At 29.9% G+C, this 22119-nt stretch overlaps 1 protein-coding gene across 6 annotated transcripts in view; it reads left to right on the top strand.

Moving 5' to 3' along the window:
- LOC106469879 (spermine synthase-like) overlaps window positions 1-19418 on the top strand; it is a 112121-nt gene extending 92703 nt beyond the window's left edge. For 4 of the 6 annotated variants that reach the window (XM_013930392.2, XM_013930393.2, XM_013930398.2 and 1 more), the window contains exons 10-12: window positions 3424-3503; window positions 15389-15504; window positions 16797-19418. In XM_013930392.2, the coding sequence (XP_013785846.1) occupies window positions 3424-3503; window positions 15389-15504; window positions 16797-16827 (227 nt within the window). In that variant the 3' untranslated portion in view covers window positions 16828-19418. Of the gene's footprint in view, window positions 1-3423; window positions 3504-6546; window positions 7606-15388; window positions 15505-16796 lie in introns of those variants that run through there. The other 2 variants (XR_002612937.1, XM_022398457.1) reach the window with 2 other exon arrangements.
- The last annotated feature ends 2701 nt before the right edge of the window (window positions 19419-22119 follow it).

Genomic DNA, 22119 nt, shown 5'->3' with positions numbered 1-22119 from the left:
CTAACTTTTGATATAGAGTGTATATCTTCTACAAAATTTGGCAGTCTTTCAGTAAACATTATAAGCCTTTCACATACAAAAAATCATATTTTTTAGTGAAGTATTTTTAATAAATTAAAAAAAAATTTGTCCTTGAATATATCAAGCATTTGTTTGAAATAGTCTGTGTGCAAACTGATTTTCATGTAAAGATAAAAAATACTTTTCTTCATCTCAAAAATCTCAAATTTTATTTGTTATATTCTTTACCCTATGTCTATATGGGATTGGTCAATTTGACTGACCTCATAACCACCAAAAAAAAAATCTAAATAAATCTAAATTGCCCTCCTTTTCTTTCTAGAATGACTTCAAATGTAGCTTGAAACTACATTTGTTTATCCTAAGTAGCTTTAAACTTGTAACAGTATACATCTATTTATAATTAAATTTTATTGTTTTATTGCCCTTTGAACTGTCTAACTACTATTTGTGCCATTATAAGTTGTAAATCACCTGGGGAATGTGCATCTCACGTTACATTATCAAATTACTACTCTGAGCTGCTCATGTGCGTGCCTCGTGAAATATTTTTATTATATTATTATTATTGATATTGTTTATTCTACTTAACCTAACCTTAACTAATCAAAAGAGATCTCTATTTTTACATTTTTAGTTACATTTATAATAATAAATAAAGAATAAACATGAAAAACAAGAAATAAAGTACTTAGCTGAGTATTCTTTTTTTTTTGCCATCGACTATTGATGACACTTAACCCTGTTTTTTTTATACTAATGGCAGCTGAACATAGACTAATAACATGGAAAAAGCAAATGATTTCCTATAACAATCACAATTTTTCTGGCTTTCTAACTATGCAAAAAGAGCCATTACAAATCCATCCAAGCTAGCCATTCCCATGGAACCAAAGTTATATTAGAAGTGAAATTGACACTTCTCTGTTCAGAACATAATACGTCATTTGATAGATGAAAACCTTGGCTTTCTATTGGTTGTAGATAATATATAATTGAATGTAAGAGAGAACTATTAAATCCTAAAAGAGAGGATGTAACAGATGGTAGTGGCAGGAGGGACCTGATTTTCTGTTTGATGGCTCTGTAACCAAACAAAATTGAAGGCTATAAAAATTATGGTTTGTCTGAGCAATGACAATTTTACAGTGAGTAATTTATATTTATTTTTATAGTTTCTGAGGGAGGGTTTGGATAAAATAGAGATGAGAAAATACCTAGAGAAAATGTGTCGTGTGTCACACTAGGGGAAATTCAGGATTTTTAAAAAATATTGTCTTATAAAATTAAGAACTTAAAACTCATATACTATTAAAATATGGATTATTAGTTAAGATTTTATGCTATACTAATTGCTATAACATAAACAAAAAGTAATTTAATATAATTTTGAATGTAAGACACTAAAACCTTGTGTCATGAGCATTAAAGGATACCCATGGTGAGAGGGTTAATACTATATTATTTATAATCAATAAAACGATGTATTATATTACATTATTGTATGTTCAGAGAATTGTCTATTTTGTTTTCAGTTCAAACTTTATTCCAACGAGAAACACATAAAGGAGCTTACCTGAATTTAAAGTAACAGATAAAATATAAAGTGTTGTTGAAACAAATGTTTGAAATTTATTTAGGAGGTTTTAGAGATCACAAAAATGAAATTTGACAATTTTCAGATGATGAAAAATATTTTTAACCTTAACATGAAAATCACTTAGCACTTGGAGCAGTCAACACTTTGACTCCATTTATTCATGAAGAAAGTTTAGTAAAAATATTTCATTAAAAATTATTATTTTTTGTCTATAGAAGACTTGTTTTGCTTACTGAAAGCTTGCAAAATATTGTTAATTTCGTGTAAAAAGTTATAGTATGTAAACTCTAAAAATCAGTTTGTGGTCTAGATTTAGGTCAAATTGACCAAGCTCATAGTAAGAGAGTTAAATATGGAAATGTTGATGTTGCTCAAAAATAATTTCCTGAATGTTTTTTTAATTTAAGAAGTAAAAAAGATACTCTGCGTCTTTTATTTACAGGTATATATTAAAAACTTGCATAAAACATTTGACCTTTTGCAGTAACTGAGTTTACATAATTTTACAGAATGAATGAAGTTATTTTTATTTCTATTCAAAGTCTGATTGATTTTTTTTCATACTCAGTTTATTAAGTGAATAACCTGATAATAAATGGTTGTTTTTTTTAAATGTGCATCACTAGCGTTTGCATATAGACAATCATATTTCAAAATTCTGTGACTGAAGTTATTGCTTAGAGTCAAAATGCTTTTCTTCTCATCCCTGAGGGATATTACAAGTTGCATTACAGAAAAAGAAATAAATTTATTGAGGTGAAACACACTTCATAATAACAATGTTCCTGGTTCTGTGCTATTCTAAGGCCTGGCATGGCTTAGTAGCTAGGGAGCTCACCTTGCGAGTTTGAATTAATGTAACTGAGCATATGAGCCCTTTCAGCCATGGGGGGTGCAATAATGTGATGGTCAATCCCACTATTAGTTGGTAAAAGAGTAGTCCAAGAGTGGGTAATGTTGACTAGCTGCATTCCCTCTAGCCTATTACTGTTAAATTAGGGACAGCTAGTGCAGGTAACCCTTGTGTAACTTTGTGCGAAATTCAAAACAAACCAATCTGTGCTATTTTGACAATTACATATACATCATCCACCATCTGTTATACTTTATCTGATGGCCATGATTACATTGAAATTTATGTTATAGCAAACTTCTGTGAAGGATCATGAAGTTAGTTTTAAAACATACATCTTGTAAAACCTTCCACAAATTATTCACTGTCATCAGCTTTCTAAACTGTTCCAACAAACCCAAGGCACGGAAGTGTTGGATTACATTGGGAGACTTGACAGTTATTTGGTCTTTTGGGGTTAATGAGATTCCAGTTTCTTCAGCCATCTTCCTCATAAAAATGCTGTTGATTTTGAAGTGTGACTAAAAGTCTTATGAACTTTTCACTTACGAGCTTTCATCAACTTCAGATCCTTCTTTATTGTCTTGTTAATTCTCCTAGCAGATAGTCAGCTTTAATGAAAGACTTTTTTGAGTTGAAGGTGTTGCTTCTGAAAGCCTTATGATGTGGGTATGGAGACCAGTTTTGTTTTGTGAAAAGGATCTGCTTTGTAAGTTTTTTTGTCCACTTCCATGGAGAACATTGAAGACTTTCTTCAATATATTGTGTACTCCACATTATATCATTTAATATTACACAAAGGTTGAACACTTGCTTTAAAAAAATCTAAAAACTAAACTCTCTTTTAGAATTTCTAGTTTTGACAATAAATGGTAGTGCATTGTGCTAATTAACTTTCTTGCTGCAGAAGCAGACCATGTTAACAAAAATATTAAATTTAATGTTGCAGGAGAGTTATGGAAGTTTGTAAAGAAAATTGTGACAATGGCTCTTCAAGTGCTAAAGCCAAGAGGACGATTCCTTAGCCATGCAAGTTTTATTTTCTAATTATAATAAAGTATTTAAGTACTTCCAAATGGTTATAATTCTTTTTGAAGTAAACAGCACCTATGTTAAGGATGAAGTTGATAAAATAAAAGGAGCACTTTTTTCTTCTTCTTCTTATCTTGACCACAATTTGTAGGAATTTCCATGGTAGACTTAATACTCTGGGCAATGTACATGTATTTTGAAGATACATCTAATTAAATGATATATGTGACATAACTACATGTTAAACAAGGGTATTAGTTTAACCATCTTTCTGGTGCAATCTGTAATGAACATATTGCCAAGAATGTTTAAAGCTTTTCAGGCAGTTCAATGCAACTTAGAATTTTTTACTACAAATGATTTTTGAAATTAATTTGTATCTGCTTTTTACATTATGAATTTTTCTGTCAGCATATTTTTGTAATTATACTGCTTGATATAGAATTATAATAATTTATATTTCTAAAAACAATTGCTAAAAATGCTAATACATCTCATGATGTTATTGAGGCAAGAAAAATTCCATTATTAAGAAAACTTTATTACAGGTTTATGATTGCTTTAAATAAACATTTAATTTCAGTGGCAAACTATTTTTAATGTTAAGCTATGTATGTTTCTACATGTCATTTAGTCATATATTTGATTTTGTATAATTTTCTTACAATGAGAATAATGTTCAGCTCTTATTATGAAGTGTGAAGTGGTTTATAAAGCTGCCTTTATTATATGCACCAGAACCTAAAATGACTGAAGATTGTAACAGACAATTACATTTATTTGTCTTACTAAGTTTCATGTTCCTAACAATTTCACATCTACTTTCATTTAATTCTGTTGTTCCATTGCTCTTTGAACTGTGTATAACTAATGTGACAAGTAATAAATCATCTAGTAAGAGTGCAGAGAGTTTAGGGTATATCACGCACTTCTTGGTGTTTTAAATTAAGTTTTGTTTTATAACCTGATATTTTAAATTTTAGTTACTTTTCTTAGATATATATATATATATAGGATAAATGTATGCATAACAAAAAGAAATTTAGCTCTTATCTTAGCTCTATGTGCATTTTCCCAAAGGTGTCTGTTTTTTAAGCCTTCTTTTTCTAACGTTTTTTGTCCAAAATTTGTGTAGTTTTCAAATATGCATTTTAGAACATCCAAAAAAAATATATTGGGCACTATAATAGGATGTCCAAAACTACTATAATTTATCTGGCTTTATAACTAAGCTATAAATATGTTAAACAAAATTCTATTATTCTTCAGAGCACTGACTTTAGTCCACACTTATCAAGATCTACTTCCAAAGTAGTTGTTTTCACTAGAAAAATACAATCATCAGAATCTGTTAGTTATAAATATGTATCATTGACAAGTAGGCATGAGTAAACAAGTGATTTCAAACCATGAAGAGTTTGGTGTGCCTTCTGTAATAGGTGCTATAAATTTATTGACGTCTCGGTTAATACAAAAGGTGGGATATTTTTTATTTTGGCCTGTCAGTATTTGTAGTTTGTGTATCTAGTTGATGGACACTTTGAAACCCGTAAATAGGAAGATAAAAATATATAAAGGAGAATTTAGAGCATGCACCATCAGGTGGCACAGAGAGTAAAGACTGAGAATGTATTTAAATATTTTCTTTTGAAATTAAATGCAGCTAAACTACAGGCAGTTATTAGCTGTATGAAGCTTTTCTGTGTACACTATCTTTTATGCATGTAGGATGAACATGTGTTTAGTTCCTGTAATCTACATGCATATGTCAAAAAATACAAACTTACTTTGATACTGTTGTCAGTATTTGCAAGATGCTAACATTAGTTCTAGTAGTAGTTAAATAAAAACTACATGCTGATAAAACTGACTTGTTTTTCAAGGTAAAGATATTATGTGATAATCATGTTCATCCTGCTGTCACTGAGTTTTCATACTGTTAGAAACATCAGGTAATACACTAATAATAGCAGTAATACTATAAGTAAATTATAATATGATTTAGGCTTAGCCTGAAAAATATGACATAAATAATGTACTTAACTTTTAAAAGCTGTTGCTGAGTTACTCAACTGGATTTCATTTACATAGATTCTAAGTTGAAGATTATCTTATGTTATTAACTTTGCCCTTCTCTTTCCAATAAGTAATAATTACATTAGTTATAAAGTAAAAAATTAACAAAAAGTAAGTTAGACTGAGTGTTACTGTTATTGTTAGGTATCTTAGATTTATTAGTAACCTAGTTGTAGTACCAATACTAGGAATAACATGGCATATTTAGTCTGGTTGGTATATTATTTGTTTAAATTTTAATAGGTTTTAATTGTATGTACATTGGTGGAATTATCATCTGTTTTGAGGCCCTAATGCATGTAGGTGCAAATGTGCTTCATGGATGATTTAATACTATATAATTATTACATAAGCAACCTTATAGGCTGCATTAACTGTTTTTTGATCATGAGATAGAGGTTCTTACTGAGAGTTGGTTTAGAAGCCTATCTGCTACAATGTGTGTGTGTGTTCAGCTAGTCTCCCACGATGGTTTAAACACACTGAATGAAACTCTCCTCCACATTGAAATCATACAAAGTGCTTCCCATCAGACCTGTACAGGTTGAACTTTGTCTGAAAAGATCACTTTGCTCCACATTACTTCAGTCCAGTCAGCATGCCCTTTGGTTCAGGTGAGCCTCATCTTGTAATTGAGGAGGAGTTTCTTTGTTGGTGTAACTGTGAAGTATCTGCAGGATCAGGTGATATGGGGATGCAATTCTGGCAAGGGTGTGGGATTCCTGCTTTTTGTGAAAGGCACTGTCAGTGTCGACAAGTTCATCAAGATCCTCGAGTCTTGGTTAAAGCCAACAATTCAGGATCAGTTTAGTGGAGCTGACCAGTGCACATTCCAAGATGACTGTTCCATGCCACAGGGCTAAAAAAGTTAGTAATATTTATGCATTCTATACAGTAGATATGAATTAAAAAAGAAATTTCACTCTGTGTGTATTGAAAAGACATTTTAGATTTGATTTTGTAGCTATCTTCGAAGGGAGAAGATCAAGACACTATGCTGGACAGGCAACAGCCCAGATCTCAACCCTTTCGAAAACTTCTGGAAGGTAATGGGTAACAAAGTGCAAGAGGAGAAACCAAGAAACACCTTGGAACAACATGTGGTACCATGAACTCACCCCTGCCTACATTCAATCCCTCATGCATTCTGTGCCATGGCAATGTCAAACAGTTATCAAGGCCAGAGGGAGGACAACTAAATATTAAAACAAGATATGGACTCTGTGACCACTTTTTTATAAGTTACATTAGTGGTGTTACCTTTAAATTTATGCTTTCACACTCGGAGAACATTTTCATATTTGTGAAGTATTTCTTGTCCTCAGCTGTAATACATTTGTTACATCTAGTTTGTTAATAAAAATGCATGTATGTGTTTGGATGACTGAAATATGATTCAGCTTACACCATACAATGTTTTACACTAGTTCTGACACTTCCACAGTGCACAATCTCATAAGTTACAGGAACCAAGAAAAATATGAAGAAAATTGGGTGATGCAATAATTTTTTCTTCTTTGAATTCTTAGAATTAGTATTTTGTTGATACTAATGTTAGCTTATAATCATCACTTTACTATTACTAGGCTGTAATATACTGAGAAATTGATTTAGACCTAAGTATTAAGCCTAAAGTTTAATTTGCAGCATCCAATTAGATAAATGAAAACTGATATATATATAAAAAAAATCAAACCTCTATTGTACAACATATGTCCAACACTAGCTTTTTTAAACTAGTGTTAATTTTGAATTTTTTTGAAAAACACATGTTAAGCTTAGAAAGTATGTTTGATTGTTGGAAAGAATTCACACGAGGGTTATTAATATTAGAATGGAAAGATTGTAATACAAGGACAGGTTAAGATCTGTGAAATTGTTTTTCTATTAAAAAAAGAATTAGAGGGATCTGATTGAGAAGTTTAAGATTGTCAATGGAATAATGTATCTTCTTTTTTGTAATTAATGGTATGAGGGGTATGACTAGGGAGGACATAAATATAAATTTTGGTAGGGTAGGAGTCATCTTCAACTAATACAACTTTATTTTTCTAACAGGGTAGTTGGTTTGTGAATGGGTTGCCTTCAGGTATGATAAGAGCTGGCTTTGTGTGTGTGTGTGTGTGTGTTTTTTAATTAATCAGTTTAGTGGATTGGACAGCTTGTATGGACCAACAGGCCCCTTGTTTTCCTTAAATTTTATATTATGATTAAAGCAAGATGATAGTGGGTGTAAACAGGACACTTGGTAATCTCTTTGTACATAATTTTATTCCATTGTTTTAAATATTTCATAAAATTCAAGAAATTAGTGCAAGACTTGTTTTATAATCATCAAGTATTATCTAATTTGCAGAAATACATACCAAGAGTTGGGCTTTTAATTTGTCATTCTTGTTTATTGGATTCATAATTTCATATAATGTTTCCTTCACAATTTTTACTATGTAAAGTGGTTATTGTATTCTTCTAATAAATAACCTTAAATAAATAGCCAGGTATTTTTCACAGTGCCAAATCAACATCTTTTGAGTATTTACTTAGGTAGAACTTGTAGTATGTCAGTTTATTTCATGAAACTTACGTAGTTCTTTTGAACAATAAATTATTTCACTTTTCATTGTCTGATGTCAGCAACTTGTGCATGTATGGAGTTAAGTAATTTTATTCAATCAAGAAATGTTTTAATTTCACATACGTAGTATATAATTGTGAGAGCATCAAAGTCAAAAAAAAATATATCCTTATCAGCGTTGTCTGAAGTATGAATCCCAGATACCTTAACTTGAACAAACATATCTTTATGTATTTATTGAGCAGAGTTGAATAATAAATATCTGTTCATTCAACATAAATGAGACTGAGCAACTTGTGTCAAGTGTAGGACCAGACATAGCCTAGTGGTTAAGCTGCTGGGTCATGAATGATTAGTCCAACATTTGAGACATTATAATAGTGGCAATGGATCCTGTTCAAATAGCTGCATAAAACCCTTATGTTGACAGATGCTGCTGGATAGCTTTTTTCTCCCTGTTTGGCTGCAAAGATTTTTCTCACGATACTTTTAATCAGCCAATTACAGAATGGTCTTGACTATGGTAGCCAAGACTATTAATCTAACCATGTGGTGTATTTGTGATGTTACTGTCAACTAGTCCATTTGAATCATATAACAAGAAATATTGTCCCCAGACATTACTTTGCATGTAAGGTTTTAAATCCAGTGAAAAGCATTATTTAAGGAAAGTGACTTGATCACAAGTAATAGTTAAATTGGGTTTAGTTGTTTAATCTTTATTTCATATAAATGATCTTAGACTAAATGTTGTTATTGGTAAAATTTTACAATATTATATAGAAATGAAGGTCAGCCATTACAGTTAAACACCCGATACTATGTTCATTTTTAGCATACAGTGTATTCTTCACCAAGTAATAATTTCAATGCCTGTCTAAATTTACATGCAAAATTACTTCATTTATGAAAATATTTATATTTTATGTTTACTTTTCTAGGACAGCTGATTTGTGGTCATTGTTAAAACAAGCTATTTGAAATTTCTTGTGTTATAGTTGGTAAGACTAGATGTATGTTTTGAATTTCTTCAAGGGATTTAGTAAAGATTTTAAGAGAAGCTTCAAGTTTATGCTAACAATTTATTAACATTTGAATGAACAGTAATAAGAGTTATAGCTTTGGCTTTATCCATTTTGAGTTTTTTGTTTTATTTTTGTATATAATATATAACTTAAATGTTTTCTTGGAAGCAGTTATCTATAGGTAGTTATTGATTGCACTTATGGCTTATTAAATGATGAATCTATTAGCAGTGTCTGCCTTGTCTGCTTTGTTAGAACTAATGTAAAATTAATTAAATATAATGTTTAATTGTCTTGATTGTTACAGTGTTTAATTTTCATATTCTTTTTTAGAGTAACCTAAGAGTGAGATTCTTTCTGAATCACAAACGAAATGAGAAACCCTAATATTGTGGTTGCTTTTATAAAGTAGATCTTTCTTCAGAGTATTGGGTTTCTTGTTTTGTCACACATCTGAGGAAGATAACTTTCTTGTATGAAATGAAATTTTACCTATTCAGTAAACTTATGGCAAGCATCTAAGAATGATACTATATACACTTCCATGAATTTGGAGAAAATATTTTTTAAGTTATTTTATCATTTAACTGTTAGCTGTAAACTGGAGTGTTAATAGCTCAGTTTCTTTGCACTGCACATGTGAAATGGACACACATGGTTAAAAAGACAAATAAAATAAAACATGCTTGACATATTTTGTTCAGAACATGTGTTAAATGAATATGTAACTTATATAATCTCCCTCGATGTATACAAAAATATATTTGTTCCCATTAAAGTTTCAGGGCCTTAAACAACAGGCATAAAATATTGATATACAATGAGAGGAAGTTTTGATTGGTCATATATATAACCCTAATAAAGTTTCTGAGTTTGATAACTAGAAAGTGAAATAATTTACTGTTAAAATGAGTGTTAGTTTCATGATGTAAACTGACACAGATCTATTACACATTCAAACAAAATGAATACTTGAAATATGTAGTTGTGATACTTTATTTTGTTAAATAAATGTCAGTCTTTGAAACATAATTGTTTATTCTCATTATGTGTTGGAAGTAGTTCCATTTATATGGTAAAAATTGTGAATACTCTTATATGAATTTGTGAATAAAGCTGATAAGAATATTTATTAAATTCAAGGTTCAGTTTGTGATATTTATTTGTGCAAATTATGATAATGCTTATTGATTATTAAAGATAAAAAATCATGCATCCCATGCATAGAATTTATGCAGTTGTGTAAAACTGTAGGCTATAGAACTTACAGTTGTTGTTACACACACTGTCTTTTTGTTTTAATTGTGTATGTAAAATACATGCATTAAACACTGTATTCATTTTACTTACATGGCACTCAGGTACACAGATAACTGGCAGAAATGTACCAAGTATCTGTGAAACACAGTTTCTGAAAATGTCATAGAGAGGATAACTTTGAATACAAACAGCAAAGAAAAAAACAAGACTTTTATACACATAAAGTTTCAACCTGGTATCTTAGTTCTTTGTACATCATTACTGGCTGCCAGGATAAACAGCAGGATCAAAATACATCTATACCAGATGAAAGAGATACAGAATCTTAATTAGATACCTCACTTTTAATTCAGACGAAGGTCATAGTGCAGTATGTCACAATCTATAGAGTATCTACTTAACAATCCAATGGAATGTATATGAGCCAACCCCAGGTAGGCATGACAAAAGTAAGACTAAGCAAATATTAGTACGGTGGAATGAGCATTGTTGTATGTGACCTATAAGGTAGAGGATTAGTGCAAGTTTAAGGCCTTCACACATCTGGTTTACAAGATTTTTTGCAACTGTGAGCAGAACACATGCATGAGAATTTAGAAAAATTACCTACACATACATATATATAAATAGATAGATATATTCTATACTAAGTCATGAATGGTGAAATTAGCAGTGAATTTTCCAAGTATGTAATAATTTGAAATATAAATAGCAACATTATACTACAGGAATTTGTAATAGTATTAGAACTTGTAAGTGCATGTTCAAAACTTAAAACCTATTTCACAATGGTTTGCTAATGCTCTGACATTGTCTTTAAAAATTAATTGATTTCTATTCTTAATATTTGTGTTAAAAAAGCAGTTGGACTGTGGAGCTACATGCTATTGAGCCTTATATATCTAAAATATAATAGTCCCCAGTGGTGCAGTAGTAAGTCTGAAGGCTTATAACACTAAAAACTTGGTTTTAATAACAATGGTGGGCACAGCACAGATAGTCCATTGTGTAGCTTTGTGCTAAACAAACAAACTAAAATATAAAATTTTAATATAGCATCTCCTCAACTATATATATTTCTGTAATATTTAGTCGTATATTTTTGTTTTTATATAATAAAAGTAGAAATGTTTTAGTTGTAAATATAAAATAATTGATTTAGAAAGCCATGTTATTATTTCTACCTTCACTAAAGTTCAAAGAATAAAATGTTGAAAAAAATCAGCATTAAAATTTCTATGTGCTAGAGTATAACATGGTACAGATGTTTTTTTCCTTGTAGATTTCTAAGTAAAGGTTTGTGAAAATAAAGTTCAGATCATTCTTGTGTCAGCCACCTGTCACTACCCATGAAGCCTTTTGTTCAGTCTCAGATCACATCAACTGAACTGGACAATTAAGGCACTAGAATATTCAATTTGAATAACACTATACAGCATGTGGGTGAAATAACCAGGTTATTAAAGTTCAAACTTAGCCACTCCTTATTAAGAACTGCTAACCAGTGAGAGAGCACTCAGTCAGCAACACTTGCTTCCTAAAGTGTATCTATTATTAACTTAATAGTAAGACTGAATGTCACAAATTATAACTCTTACACAGCTTGAAGTGCAGAACATGTTCAGTGCATATTGCATTTCAAACCTTGGTCTTTCAGATCTCCAACCAGGCAAGCTAACCACTAGAGTATGTACAACCATGGACAAAGAAAGACAGTAGTCTGTTTATATTCACAATACAAGAGTTTTATCTGTGTATGACAGGAAAGACAGGTTTGTAATGAAAACCAGACAACAAAATAATGACTAAATGATTTAGAAAGACATACATGGGTCAACACTTATAAATAATTTGTTTATTTAGAAAAATTAGATAACTAATATTCACTGTTTTCATCATTATATAATTCTTAAATTCTTGAAGACATCCCATTTTGCTTGGCTGAGAAGAAAGTTCTTGTTTTAAATCAGCAAGATTCAGTAATATTAAGTCATTTATTATCATTGTTGTTGAGTATTGTTTTTAAAATACTGTTTTATTAAAATTTTATTTCAAGAGATATAATTGTTGAAGTGTGTTAATGAGGAAATTACTTGTTGGAAAAAGTGCATAACCTGTATTTGTAGCAGTGACAATTAATTTTGAAAAATACCTTCACTATAAAGTTCTAGTTCTGCAATGAATTAAGTAAGAAGATATATTCTTGGGCAACATGTTGGTTATATATTTTGATAGAAGGAGAAACTGGTGAAGGAACACACACATGCAGTTACATCAGTCACATACATCCTTTATGTAAATGTATAAATTTAAGTCAAACAGTTTCAAGTCTTTAAAAGTTTTGTATAAACTAAGCTGGTTGATATAGCATAGCTGCCTTAAAGATGTTATTCTTAAAACCAACTTGCAGTCAAAAAATGCCCTGAGAAATCATATTTCAAGAGCAAAGTTTACCCTATATCATGCTGAAGAAGAAAAGACCAGTTTTCCTTTTGTTTACTTAAATATGTCTTACTGTGGGTATTTAGTTCAAAAGGGCCATGATCATATTTTTTTTGATTGCATCAACTTAAAAAAGATATGTTTTGTAATTTGAGATGTGGAACGAAAACATTAAACAAGTTTCAGTGTTGAATTGCAGATATATGGTTTCGATGTAAATTCTTGTATGGTATCATTGCAAATGGTCTGAGAAAAAAGTGCTTACTTAAGTAACTTGAGAAATTGTGAATATGTAGTTTTGGTTTTCTTGTCATACTTTGTCATTAAATGATATTATAAAACAAAAATATATGATAATTAGGTTGGCTGAGTATATTAGCAGTTTATTGGATGTGAAAACTTTTTTATTTATTTTCTTACATGTGTGTTTTTTCTAGTATTGATCCATTTTATTGCATGGTCTTCTTTTCTGTCATGAAAAGCTGTTGCAGGTAGATCAACTTCACATGTCTGTTGTGCACCTGAATTCTGAATTTTGTTGGTTTTCTTGTTTTCACCAGGAAGTGTATAGAATTAAAACATGGGTTGATAAGAGGATCTGTCCTTTTATAGTCAGAAAATTCTATGTTAAAGTTTCTCAAATTAATGTCATAGTAATTGTTTATGCACATGGAATGTGGAAAGCACAGTTATTGTTCTGGTTTTGGTTTTTTTTTCAGGCTTCCCATAACATATTGTATTTAACTGAGAACTTCATATGTATATGTGTTTCAGTATTACAGGTCTAACTAGCTATCCTTGAATTAAAGAACTGCTTGTTTTCAATCTCCTACTCTTATCCTCTATATCTATGTTATGTAAATAAATACGGCTGTAACTAACTCATATTGTTTATCATTTATCAAAAACCAAAGGAAAAATTGTGTTAATGTTTACTTTTGTCTTCCTAGATTCACTTCTTGTGTTTGGTTGAGTAAGCAACTTGTATTTATAATGTTAAGTATAACATAATGTTTAAGCAGAAAATTTTTGTATTAATTTTGAAGTGCATTCTTGATATGTATATTCATACTTATTACACATGATCAACTTTCTTATTAGTCTGTAATTTAAGTATTAGTGAATATTAATTCAATTTATTATTTTATCAGTAGATTATGTTAATAATTTGATTATACTCTAACAATAAATGCTTCACATTTGTTTTTATTGTGTTTCTTTTTTAGTTGTTAGGTTATACTTGATTTTCCTGTAATGGCCAAGTGTGTTAGAACAAAGTTTAGTCCCTTACATAATACAGTCTCTTCTGGTTCCATTAGTGGTCTTTCATTTAAGTTTATTACTGTGCATTTACGTGTTTGTAGTATTAGGAGGCTTCCTGCTTTGAGAATAGATCACAATTTAATTTCTTAGTGCAGGTATGAATTTTGTTCAGTTGCACACATTTTGAGAGAGAGAGTGGTGTATGTTATATATTTTTAGGTATATGCTGTTTTGTGTAATTTCTTATGTTTGTTTTTGTGAAAATATTTTTTATCATATCTAGTAGCAATGCAGTTTTATCTCATTTCGATTTTGACAAAGGGAGGTAATGAAAGATATTATGACCTTAATCCTATGTATTGTATGCATTTATGGAAGAAGAGAAATGGTTATCTGTTTTAGTTAACTTACAGTTTAGTCAATTTGAATCCTTTAAAACTCTAGGCTGTACTGACTCATGAAGTCCTTATGATAAGGTCATATCAGTTTTTTAGTAGTCTGTACAATCATGTAAGTCTAGTTACTAAATAATTACTGACTTTATTCATTTGTTTAATCACTAAGTGCTTATTAATTTTTCCCTCACATTTTGGCTGCTAATCTGCTGCCATCTTCAGGTGTGTTCTGAAAAGTACTATATATATGATGGCAGAAGCTTAAATTCAAACCTGAGCCTTGTTAGAAAGACAGGTTCTTTGTTTAGGACTATTCAGCTAATTAAGGTTTTTTCTAGAGGTGTTTCAAGATTTTGATTACTTTTGTGCTAAGTTACTCAAGTATGTCATTAGTTAGTTGAATGTAGAAGCCTTTTTTTATCTTTCATTTCCTCGTGTGTGTTGTTTATATCCCACTTTTTTCATTTATTATTCCATTTTATTATCTTAATAACTAGTAAAAGTAAAAATTGATGGAATGTACTAAATGATTAGTAATTAAGATTTAAATGTAGGTGATCATGTAACCATGACAACAAAGTAGGTTTTTGTTTAGTTGCTTCATTGTTATCAAATATTAGCGCAAACCATATTTTGATAAAATAATATGTAGTCTTTTTTAAATAATAACAAACTAATCTTATAGTTTAATATATAAAAAACCATTTTAATGTAAAAATATTGGAAGACTTGTTCTTGAAGTTTTGTTTATTTTTTCATGTTTTAGCATTTTTTACTTTACAAATTTAATATATAATCCAAGCTTGTACATGAATTCCTAATGAATGAAGTGATGAATTATTATAGGCTACAGGGATTGGTTGTGTTGATGCTCTACAGGAATATGAAAAGATGCTTCGTAAACTTCCAACTAAAGTTGAATTCAGAAGCCATTCAGCTTTTGTGAAGTCGTTTTTGGAAAAATATCCTTTGTTTTTTTTATTCTCTTAAGATAAATGCATAAGCTATAGACCATGTTAATATTCAACAATATTGAACAAAACTTTGAAATAGAATGTATAATATCGGGGGAAAAAATTCCAGATTAGCATATTTGATATTTTATTCATGATATCAGAAAAACATGTAAGTTGACGAAAATATAAAACCCTATAACCAGCACTTTCTTTATTAGGAACAAACTGTTGATACTGATTTATTACGATAAAATTTTTTTTTCAGTTTTATATATTTGAGAAATGATTCAAAATCTTTAAACCTCAACTAACTTGAGAGTAGTCTGTTTGTCATGATATACAACTGATAATGGGCAGTGAAAAGTGTAAAGAATGGCAGTAATTATAAAACCTAGTTTAATACATCTATTTTTTTAACGAATTATATTTTTAGTATGCCTAATACTATCGTTTTATGAGAAATATAATTGATTATAATCATGTTTCATCTTCAAAAAGCATTCACACCCTAACTTGTATTCTATTTGAGTGTTTTATTATTCATTTTTATCATAAAAAAGATTTAGTATTTTTAACTTAGTATGGGGATTTAGGACTAAATCTCTTAAGCTGGTTGATTATTGTGAGATATTATTGGGATTATGACTGAAAATATTGTTGACAACCAGGGTACCCAAATGATGAAACAGTGCATTCTAGTTTTTATAAGTAGGAATGTAAGAACAGTATATTAAATTGTATCTATGCTCAATACAGGTTGTTTATTATTTATGATCTATATACATAGCTGACTGTAATTGTTTAAAATATTTATTTATTATGTGGTTTAAATCAGAGGAAGTGCAATTTGAATTGTCAGTTTAGTTAGCAAAGTACAGTTTGAAACCACAAATGACAAAGGTGTTGTTTGAAATCATGATATAGATTAGAAGGATTACAATTTTGAATAATTACTAGACCAGAAGGAGTAATATTACAAATGTTAATTTAGACCAGGGAATGTGTTCTCAATTTCTGATCTATCCAGTGAAGTTAAATTATATTATTCTAGGCTTAAATCATCTTACAAATGAAAGATTACAATGTATGAATTTTACCTGTTACAAATTGGTAGTTTAATCATAATTCATGAATTTCTTTTGTTAATGTTTATAGAAGTACTGTGATTTTGCATAAAAAATAATGGTTTTATTCAATAATTAGTAATTATATTGTTGTTTCAGTGATATTATATTTATCATGCTTGCACTGTGTTAGTTAGCCGATTCATATTTGGCAATTACCTTAACTATATTTAGATGGGTATTCTATGAGATTTGGGAGATCTAATGAGCCTTCAGACTTCCTCCAACCCAACTAGTCATTGATTTTTTTTTAACCTGTATCAAACGTTTCCATTTTGCTAGTTTAGTTTTAGAATGCTTACATTTTTGAAATATGATTCATTTCAGTAATTGCTGATTAACTGTAATCAGAGATAACTCATGACCTTTGACCTGTTTGTGCTTTCTTCAAATGTTTTATCACCTTATTTTCTGTAAAATTGTTTTTTGTTTTTTTTCTAAAGGAACAGAAAATTAAATTGTAAAGGAAAGAAAATAAACTAAACTTATGGAATAAGATATTGGTACAGAGACTTGGAAACTTGTTTCAGCACTTTCATATGAGGACACATGATAATGTTGAAACCAGTTTATTAGTTTTTGTGCTAATATTTTATTCCAAATGTGCTGTTTAATTTTTCATTAATTTAGCTAAAATACACAGTATTGTGTAGTTAACACTATTATATAGGATTTTGGGGAGTGGGATTGATTGACATTTTGTATTATGTTTTGTGAATAAAGATGTGTATTTTTATTCTGTGTATTTAACTACAAGCTTGGGTGTTGTTTAGTTATCAAGCTCTTGTTTTTGTTACATTCTATATTAATAAAATAACTTTTTTTTCCTTAAAGTTTGTTTTGATGAGAATTAAATTAATTGTATTATTTTACTGCTTTCTAGGATTGTTGAAATCTAGTATTATTTTGATTTTGATGTGCTGCTGGTTTTCTGCTACTATCTTGTAAGATAAATGATTTGGTTTATTTATGACCTAGTTCCTTAATAACTTCATGGTGTAAGCTACATTTATACTGCATGCTTTTGTATTTTGCCTTCAGAGATAAATTGCTACAGAAGTTTAATGGCTAAGGTTTTGTTGAGGCAGCTTGAAAGATTTTGATACTTTTTTGTTGTTTGTAAAACTGGTGTAATATGTATACGCTCAAATTATTGTTCATTAATTTCTTACAAATTTTCAACTATGTTCTTAGATTACATTATATTTATTTTAATTTTTACTGGAATTTGTTAAGTTTCATTCAGTATGTCATTAACATTGTCAACATTATATTCTTCAATAACTTTGAAATATGTGTATTAACAAAGATGTTTTCAAACACAAATATTTTTTCCTATGTTAGGTGCTCAAAGATGAAACCTTGATTCTGTAACACAGCTAAGCATATTTTCCTCAGTTTTTCATTGTCTTGAATGGTGAGAAGTTATGTTAATATTAAGACAATTCCAAGACTTCTCTCCATGAAAGAAATAGATGAATTCACCTATTTCTTTCATAGAAAAAAGGTCTAGATTTCCTGTAATATTAAAATACTTCTGTGTAAAGAAAGCTTGAAAGCTGTTTATTGTGAAATTACATCTAAGAGATACAATATAACTTAGAGGATGCAAAGAAAATTTTTCTAGAATTTTTTATAGTACATTTTCATAATGAGTTAATTAGAAAACTGATGAGAAGTTAAACTAGAAACAGTTCTGTTTATGTAAGCAGGAAACTTACAACAGGTTTAACTAGAAACCATAATTTAAATTAAATATGTATTCAGCAAGATGGTTATTGAAACTTTTTCTGTTGGTTTATAATTGGTTCAGAATAACAACAGTGTTAATCAGGGAAGTGCAGAACAAGGCTAAATGTTTCTCAGCCACAGGATGGATATCAGCAAGTTGAATATTCACATAGTTTTGAAAAAACACACTTCATTGCTTCCAAGTTTTCATAATTTTTCTATTGCCAAATTTAAATAAGTTTGTGAAAGATAATATTTACAGTAAATATATTCAGTAAATTTTTATTTTATTTTAGACTTTTCATTAACATTTTAATCATTAATTAGTTATAATTATACTTAGTGCTAATTTTAAAAGTTGGGAAACCAGAAAAGTGCTGAGATGATTAGCAGCCAGGAAAAATGTTAAATGGTTACTAGTAAAAATTGTTAAAGGTCAGAATAACTAGTCATTTCAGACACATTTGTAGTCATTATCTTTGCTCATAGAATTATGGTTTTTGAACATAGATCTTTTATTTCCCATTTACACTATGATAAACTGTAGAGCCTGAATAAGACAGTATATTTCTACTTTGTTTTCCCTTTTGTCATTTGCATGAATAATTCTAAGTGTTAGAGGGAGAATTAACTTTTAGATCTGGGTGTTGTACATTAAATCACTCTATGATTTATCGTTTTTGCTCAAAATTTAATGTGCTAATAAGTTAATACGTTCAAGTTTAGGTAAGAATGTACTTTTTTTTCTGTAAACAATGAAAAGCAATATTGCATGTGTAGAAAAAAAAAATCTCTCCAGTTAAAGTACTATTTCGTCTTATTTGTATAAAAATAGTTGATAATAAATATTAATTACTTAAAGGTAAACATTTGTGAGTAAAGTGTATAATGTTTTATTAATATGCAACTTAAAAAGTTACCAAAGAATAAGACTCCTTGAAATCTGTATCAGGTACTGTGTATCTGAGCAAACAGTGCTAGCTTGCCATTACTTTATTAGTTTTACAAATGTTATTACTGTATTTTCATTTAACAGTTATGAAAAATAAATGATTGAATACTTAATGGCTTATTCGTATTTCATATTTGTAGTTAAATTACATTCAATGTTACTTGTTTCGGTTATAAACTGGGGTTACACTTAACACCAAAATAAAGATCATTCATTGTTGAAGGCCTGTTATTATCATATGCAAATTTTATACATTGCAATACTTAATTGTATATGCTCAGTACTTACCAACCTAACTAAACTTACCTGATGTTTTGTCACAGAATGGTTGTTGTGGTATTTTGTTTTAAAACCAGGGGTGGTCAGAAATTTGGATTTCTCTTAACCCACTCATGATTGATCAATTTTCTGCTCGGTGTTGGGCTTAATAAAAGTATTTTTTGAGGTGCCTGGAAATGAATGATTCTTTCTGGCTTGCCATCTCAAGCAGTATGGAAAAACCATGGAGGGTTAACCGGAAAAGTTCTTGTGGCTGGACCACATGATGGGATATCATAAATAGGTAGGAACAAAGCCTGTAGTAAGAAAATAACTAATAGAGAAGGAAAAAATCACATGAGAAACAAGACACAGATGATTATATTCTCCAGAAATGATACTTTCAGTACTTTTGGATAGATGGCAAAACTCTAAATATCAATTGGTGAATTTGTTTATAGGAATAACTTTTCAGACCTGTGAAGAAATGAAAGATGGAACATTTTTCTTATTTATCTTTGCAATTTACTCTTAAGTAAGTTTTAGAAAACTATAAAATAGTTTGAGAAAATGTTACTGTCGAAAGTATTTTTCAGAAAGTTGTACATTTTTAATATGCTACTTTCTAAATGTTAGTGAGACATCAGTATAAATAAGAACTACAAAGTATATAGTACTGGATGTAGGCTAGATAAAATTCTTCAGTCCCATAATATTTATATAATCATTGTTTTATGTGCTAAACTATTTAACATCTTGCAGGAAACTTCAATCGCTTGTAAACTACATGTTGCGTCATCGAGGTCACGTGACTGGTGTGGCGCCCTCTATTTTCTAGAACTATCCTGTACTTTGGCGAATGCTCTAGTATTTACTAGATATAGGGTAGTCGGGTATATAAAAGAGAGGGACAACGTGACGCGGTAATATATGCGTGTGAGTGGATAGTGAGTAACTGAACTGCAGTCAGAAGTATTATTGACGTTCCTTGATATAGCGTTTGTTTTAGCGCGATTGTTGAAAATAAGTGTATCGTAAAGTTGTATTCCGAAAGAATAAACCAGTTTTATTAAGTAAGGATTTGTGTCGCTAAAGTTTCGTCGGAACGAAGTTAAGGAAAGTTAATTAACAAACAGAGACGTAACATACACTTACCCTTGTTTACGACCACATAGACCAAGTTCATGTACTGATGTTATTTGAGCTCATTCTTGATTCAACTGTCAAAAACAGTTTTATTTATTTTTATTGCAATAAAGCTGTCACTCGAAATCTATATACTGACAAGTCTTTCCTATCAGATCTTCACATGGAAAATATATAGTTTCTTATTATCCACAGTATATTTTATTATGTTCCTTTGCTGCATATTCATGCAATATTTAAATTAATCATTTCATTTTAGCCCTTACCCTAGTGTGCCATTTAACCTTTCAGAAAGTATTTCAAAAATTGAAGTAGTAGGTGAAGAAGAGACTGTTTATTCCTGACTATTTCAGATTTATTTTAAACACCTAACATGAGATGAATTAAGCTTGAGTGATGTAAGAAAATGTAGTTGTATGAAACTGTACTACCACATGAATGTGAAATTTATCCCTTTATTTTTAATACAACCATCAAATATATCTTTTAGTTGCTCTTTTAATATAAACGTTATATATTCTGCTCACATATTTGATTTTAATTTTTATCATAATTGGTCCTAAGGCTTAGCAGTATGCTCGAGAACTTCTAATGCTAGTTTCTGTTGTGAGCACAGCACAGTTAGTTCATTTGAACAGTTTTTTGCTTAACAACAAATGAACAAACCTTTAGAATTATGTATAGGGATCAACACATTATTTATCTAATGTTAGTACAAAAGGAGCTGAGAAATACATGAAAATGGAAATTATACAAACGCGTCTACTTACCACCTTATAATAACACAAACAGATCAAACACTTGAACTAGCTTTTTTTTTATTGAAAAACAAAATGTAAATTCACTTCAAAATAACATGCAGTATTTGTGAAAGTTTTACAGCTACTGTGATTTATATTATTAAAGCAGATATAAATAGATCATGTATCAATAAGTATGAATATTTAAAGTTTGGCACAAATGAATATTGTTACGTCTCCGTTCGTTAGTTGATTTTCCGTAACTTCGTTCCGACGAAACTTTAGCGACACAAGTCCTTACTTAATAAAACTGGTTTATTCTTTCCGAATACAACTTTACGATACACTTAATTTCAACAGTCGCGCTATAACAAACGCTATATCTCACGTGGCCAACAATATTTTGTCCGCATACATTCAATTACTCATTACACAGTTGTCCCGTCACGTTGTGACCATCTTATATATACCACCCTACCCCCAATCTATTAAATGCTAGGGCATTCACGAAGGAACAGGATATTTCTAGAAAACGTGGCATGACACTAGTCACGTGACCTCGCTGACGCAACACTGCCCCCTCCTTAGTATTGTTCGTCCCGAACAATAATCACATACAATAAACCAATAACAATAACTTAATTAAATGTACAAAAGTACAATCACAAAA

This window comes from Limulus polyphemus, unplaced genomic scaffold (assembly GCF_000517525.1).
Source record: "Limulus polyphemus unplaced genomic scaffold, Limulus_polyphemus-2.1.2 Scaffold3702, whole genome shotgun sequence".
NCBI lineage: Eukaryota > Metazoa > Arthropoda > Merostomata > Xiphosura > Limulidae > Limulus > Limulus polyphemus.
This window is presented reverse-complemented; position numbering and strand designations above follow the sequence as displayed.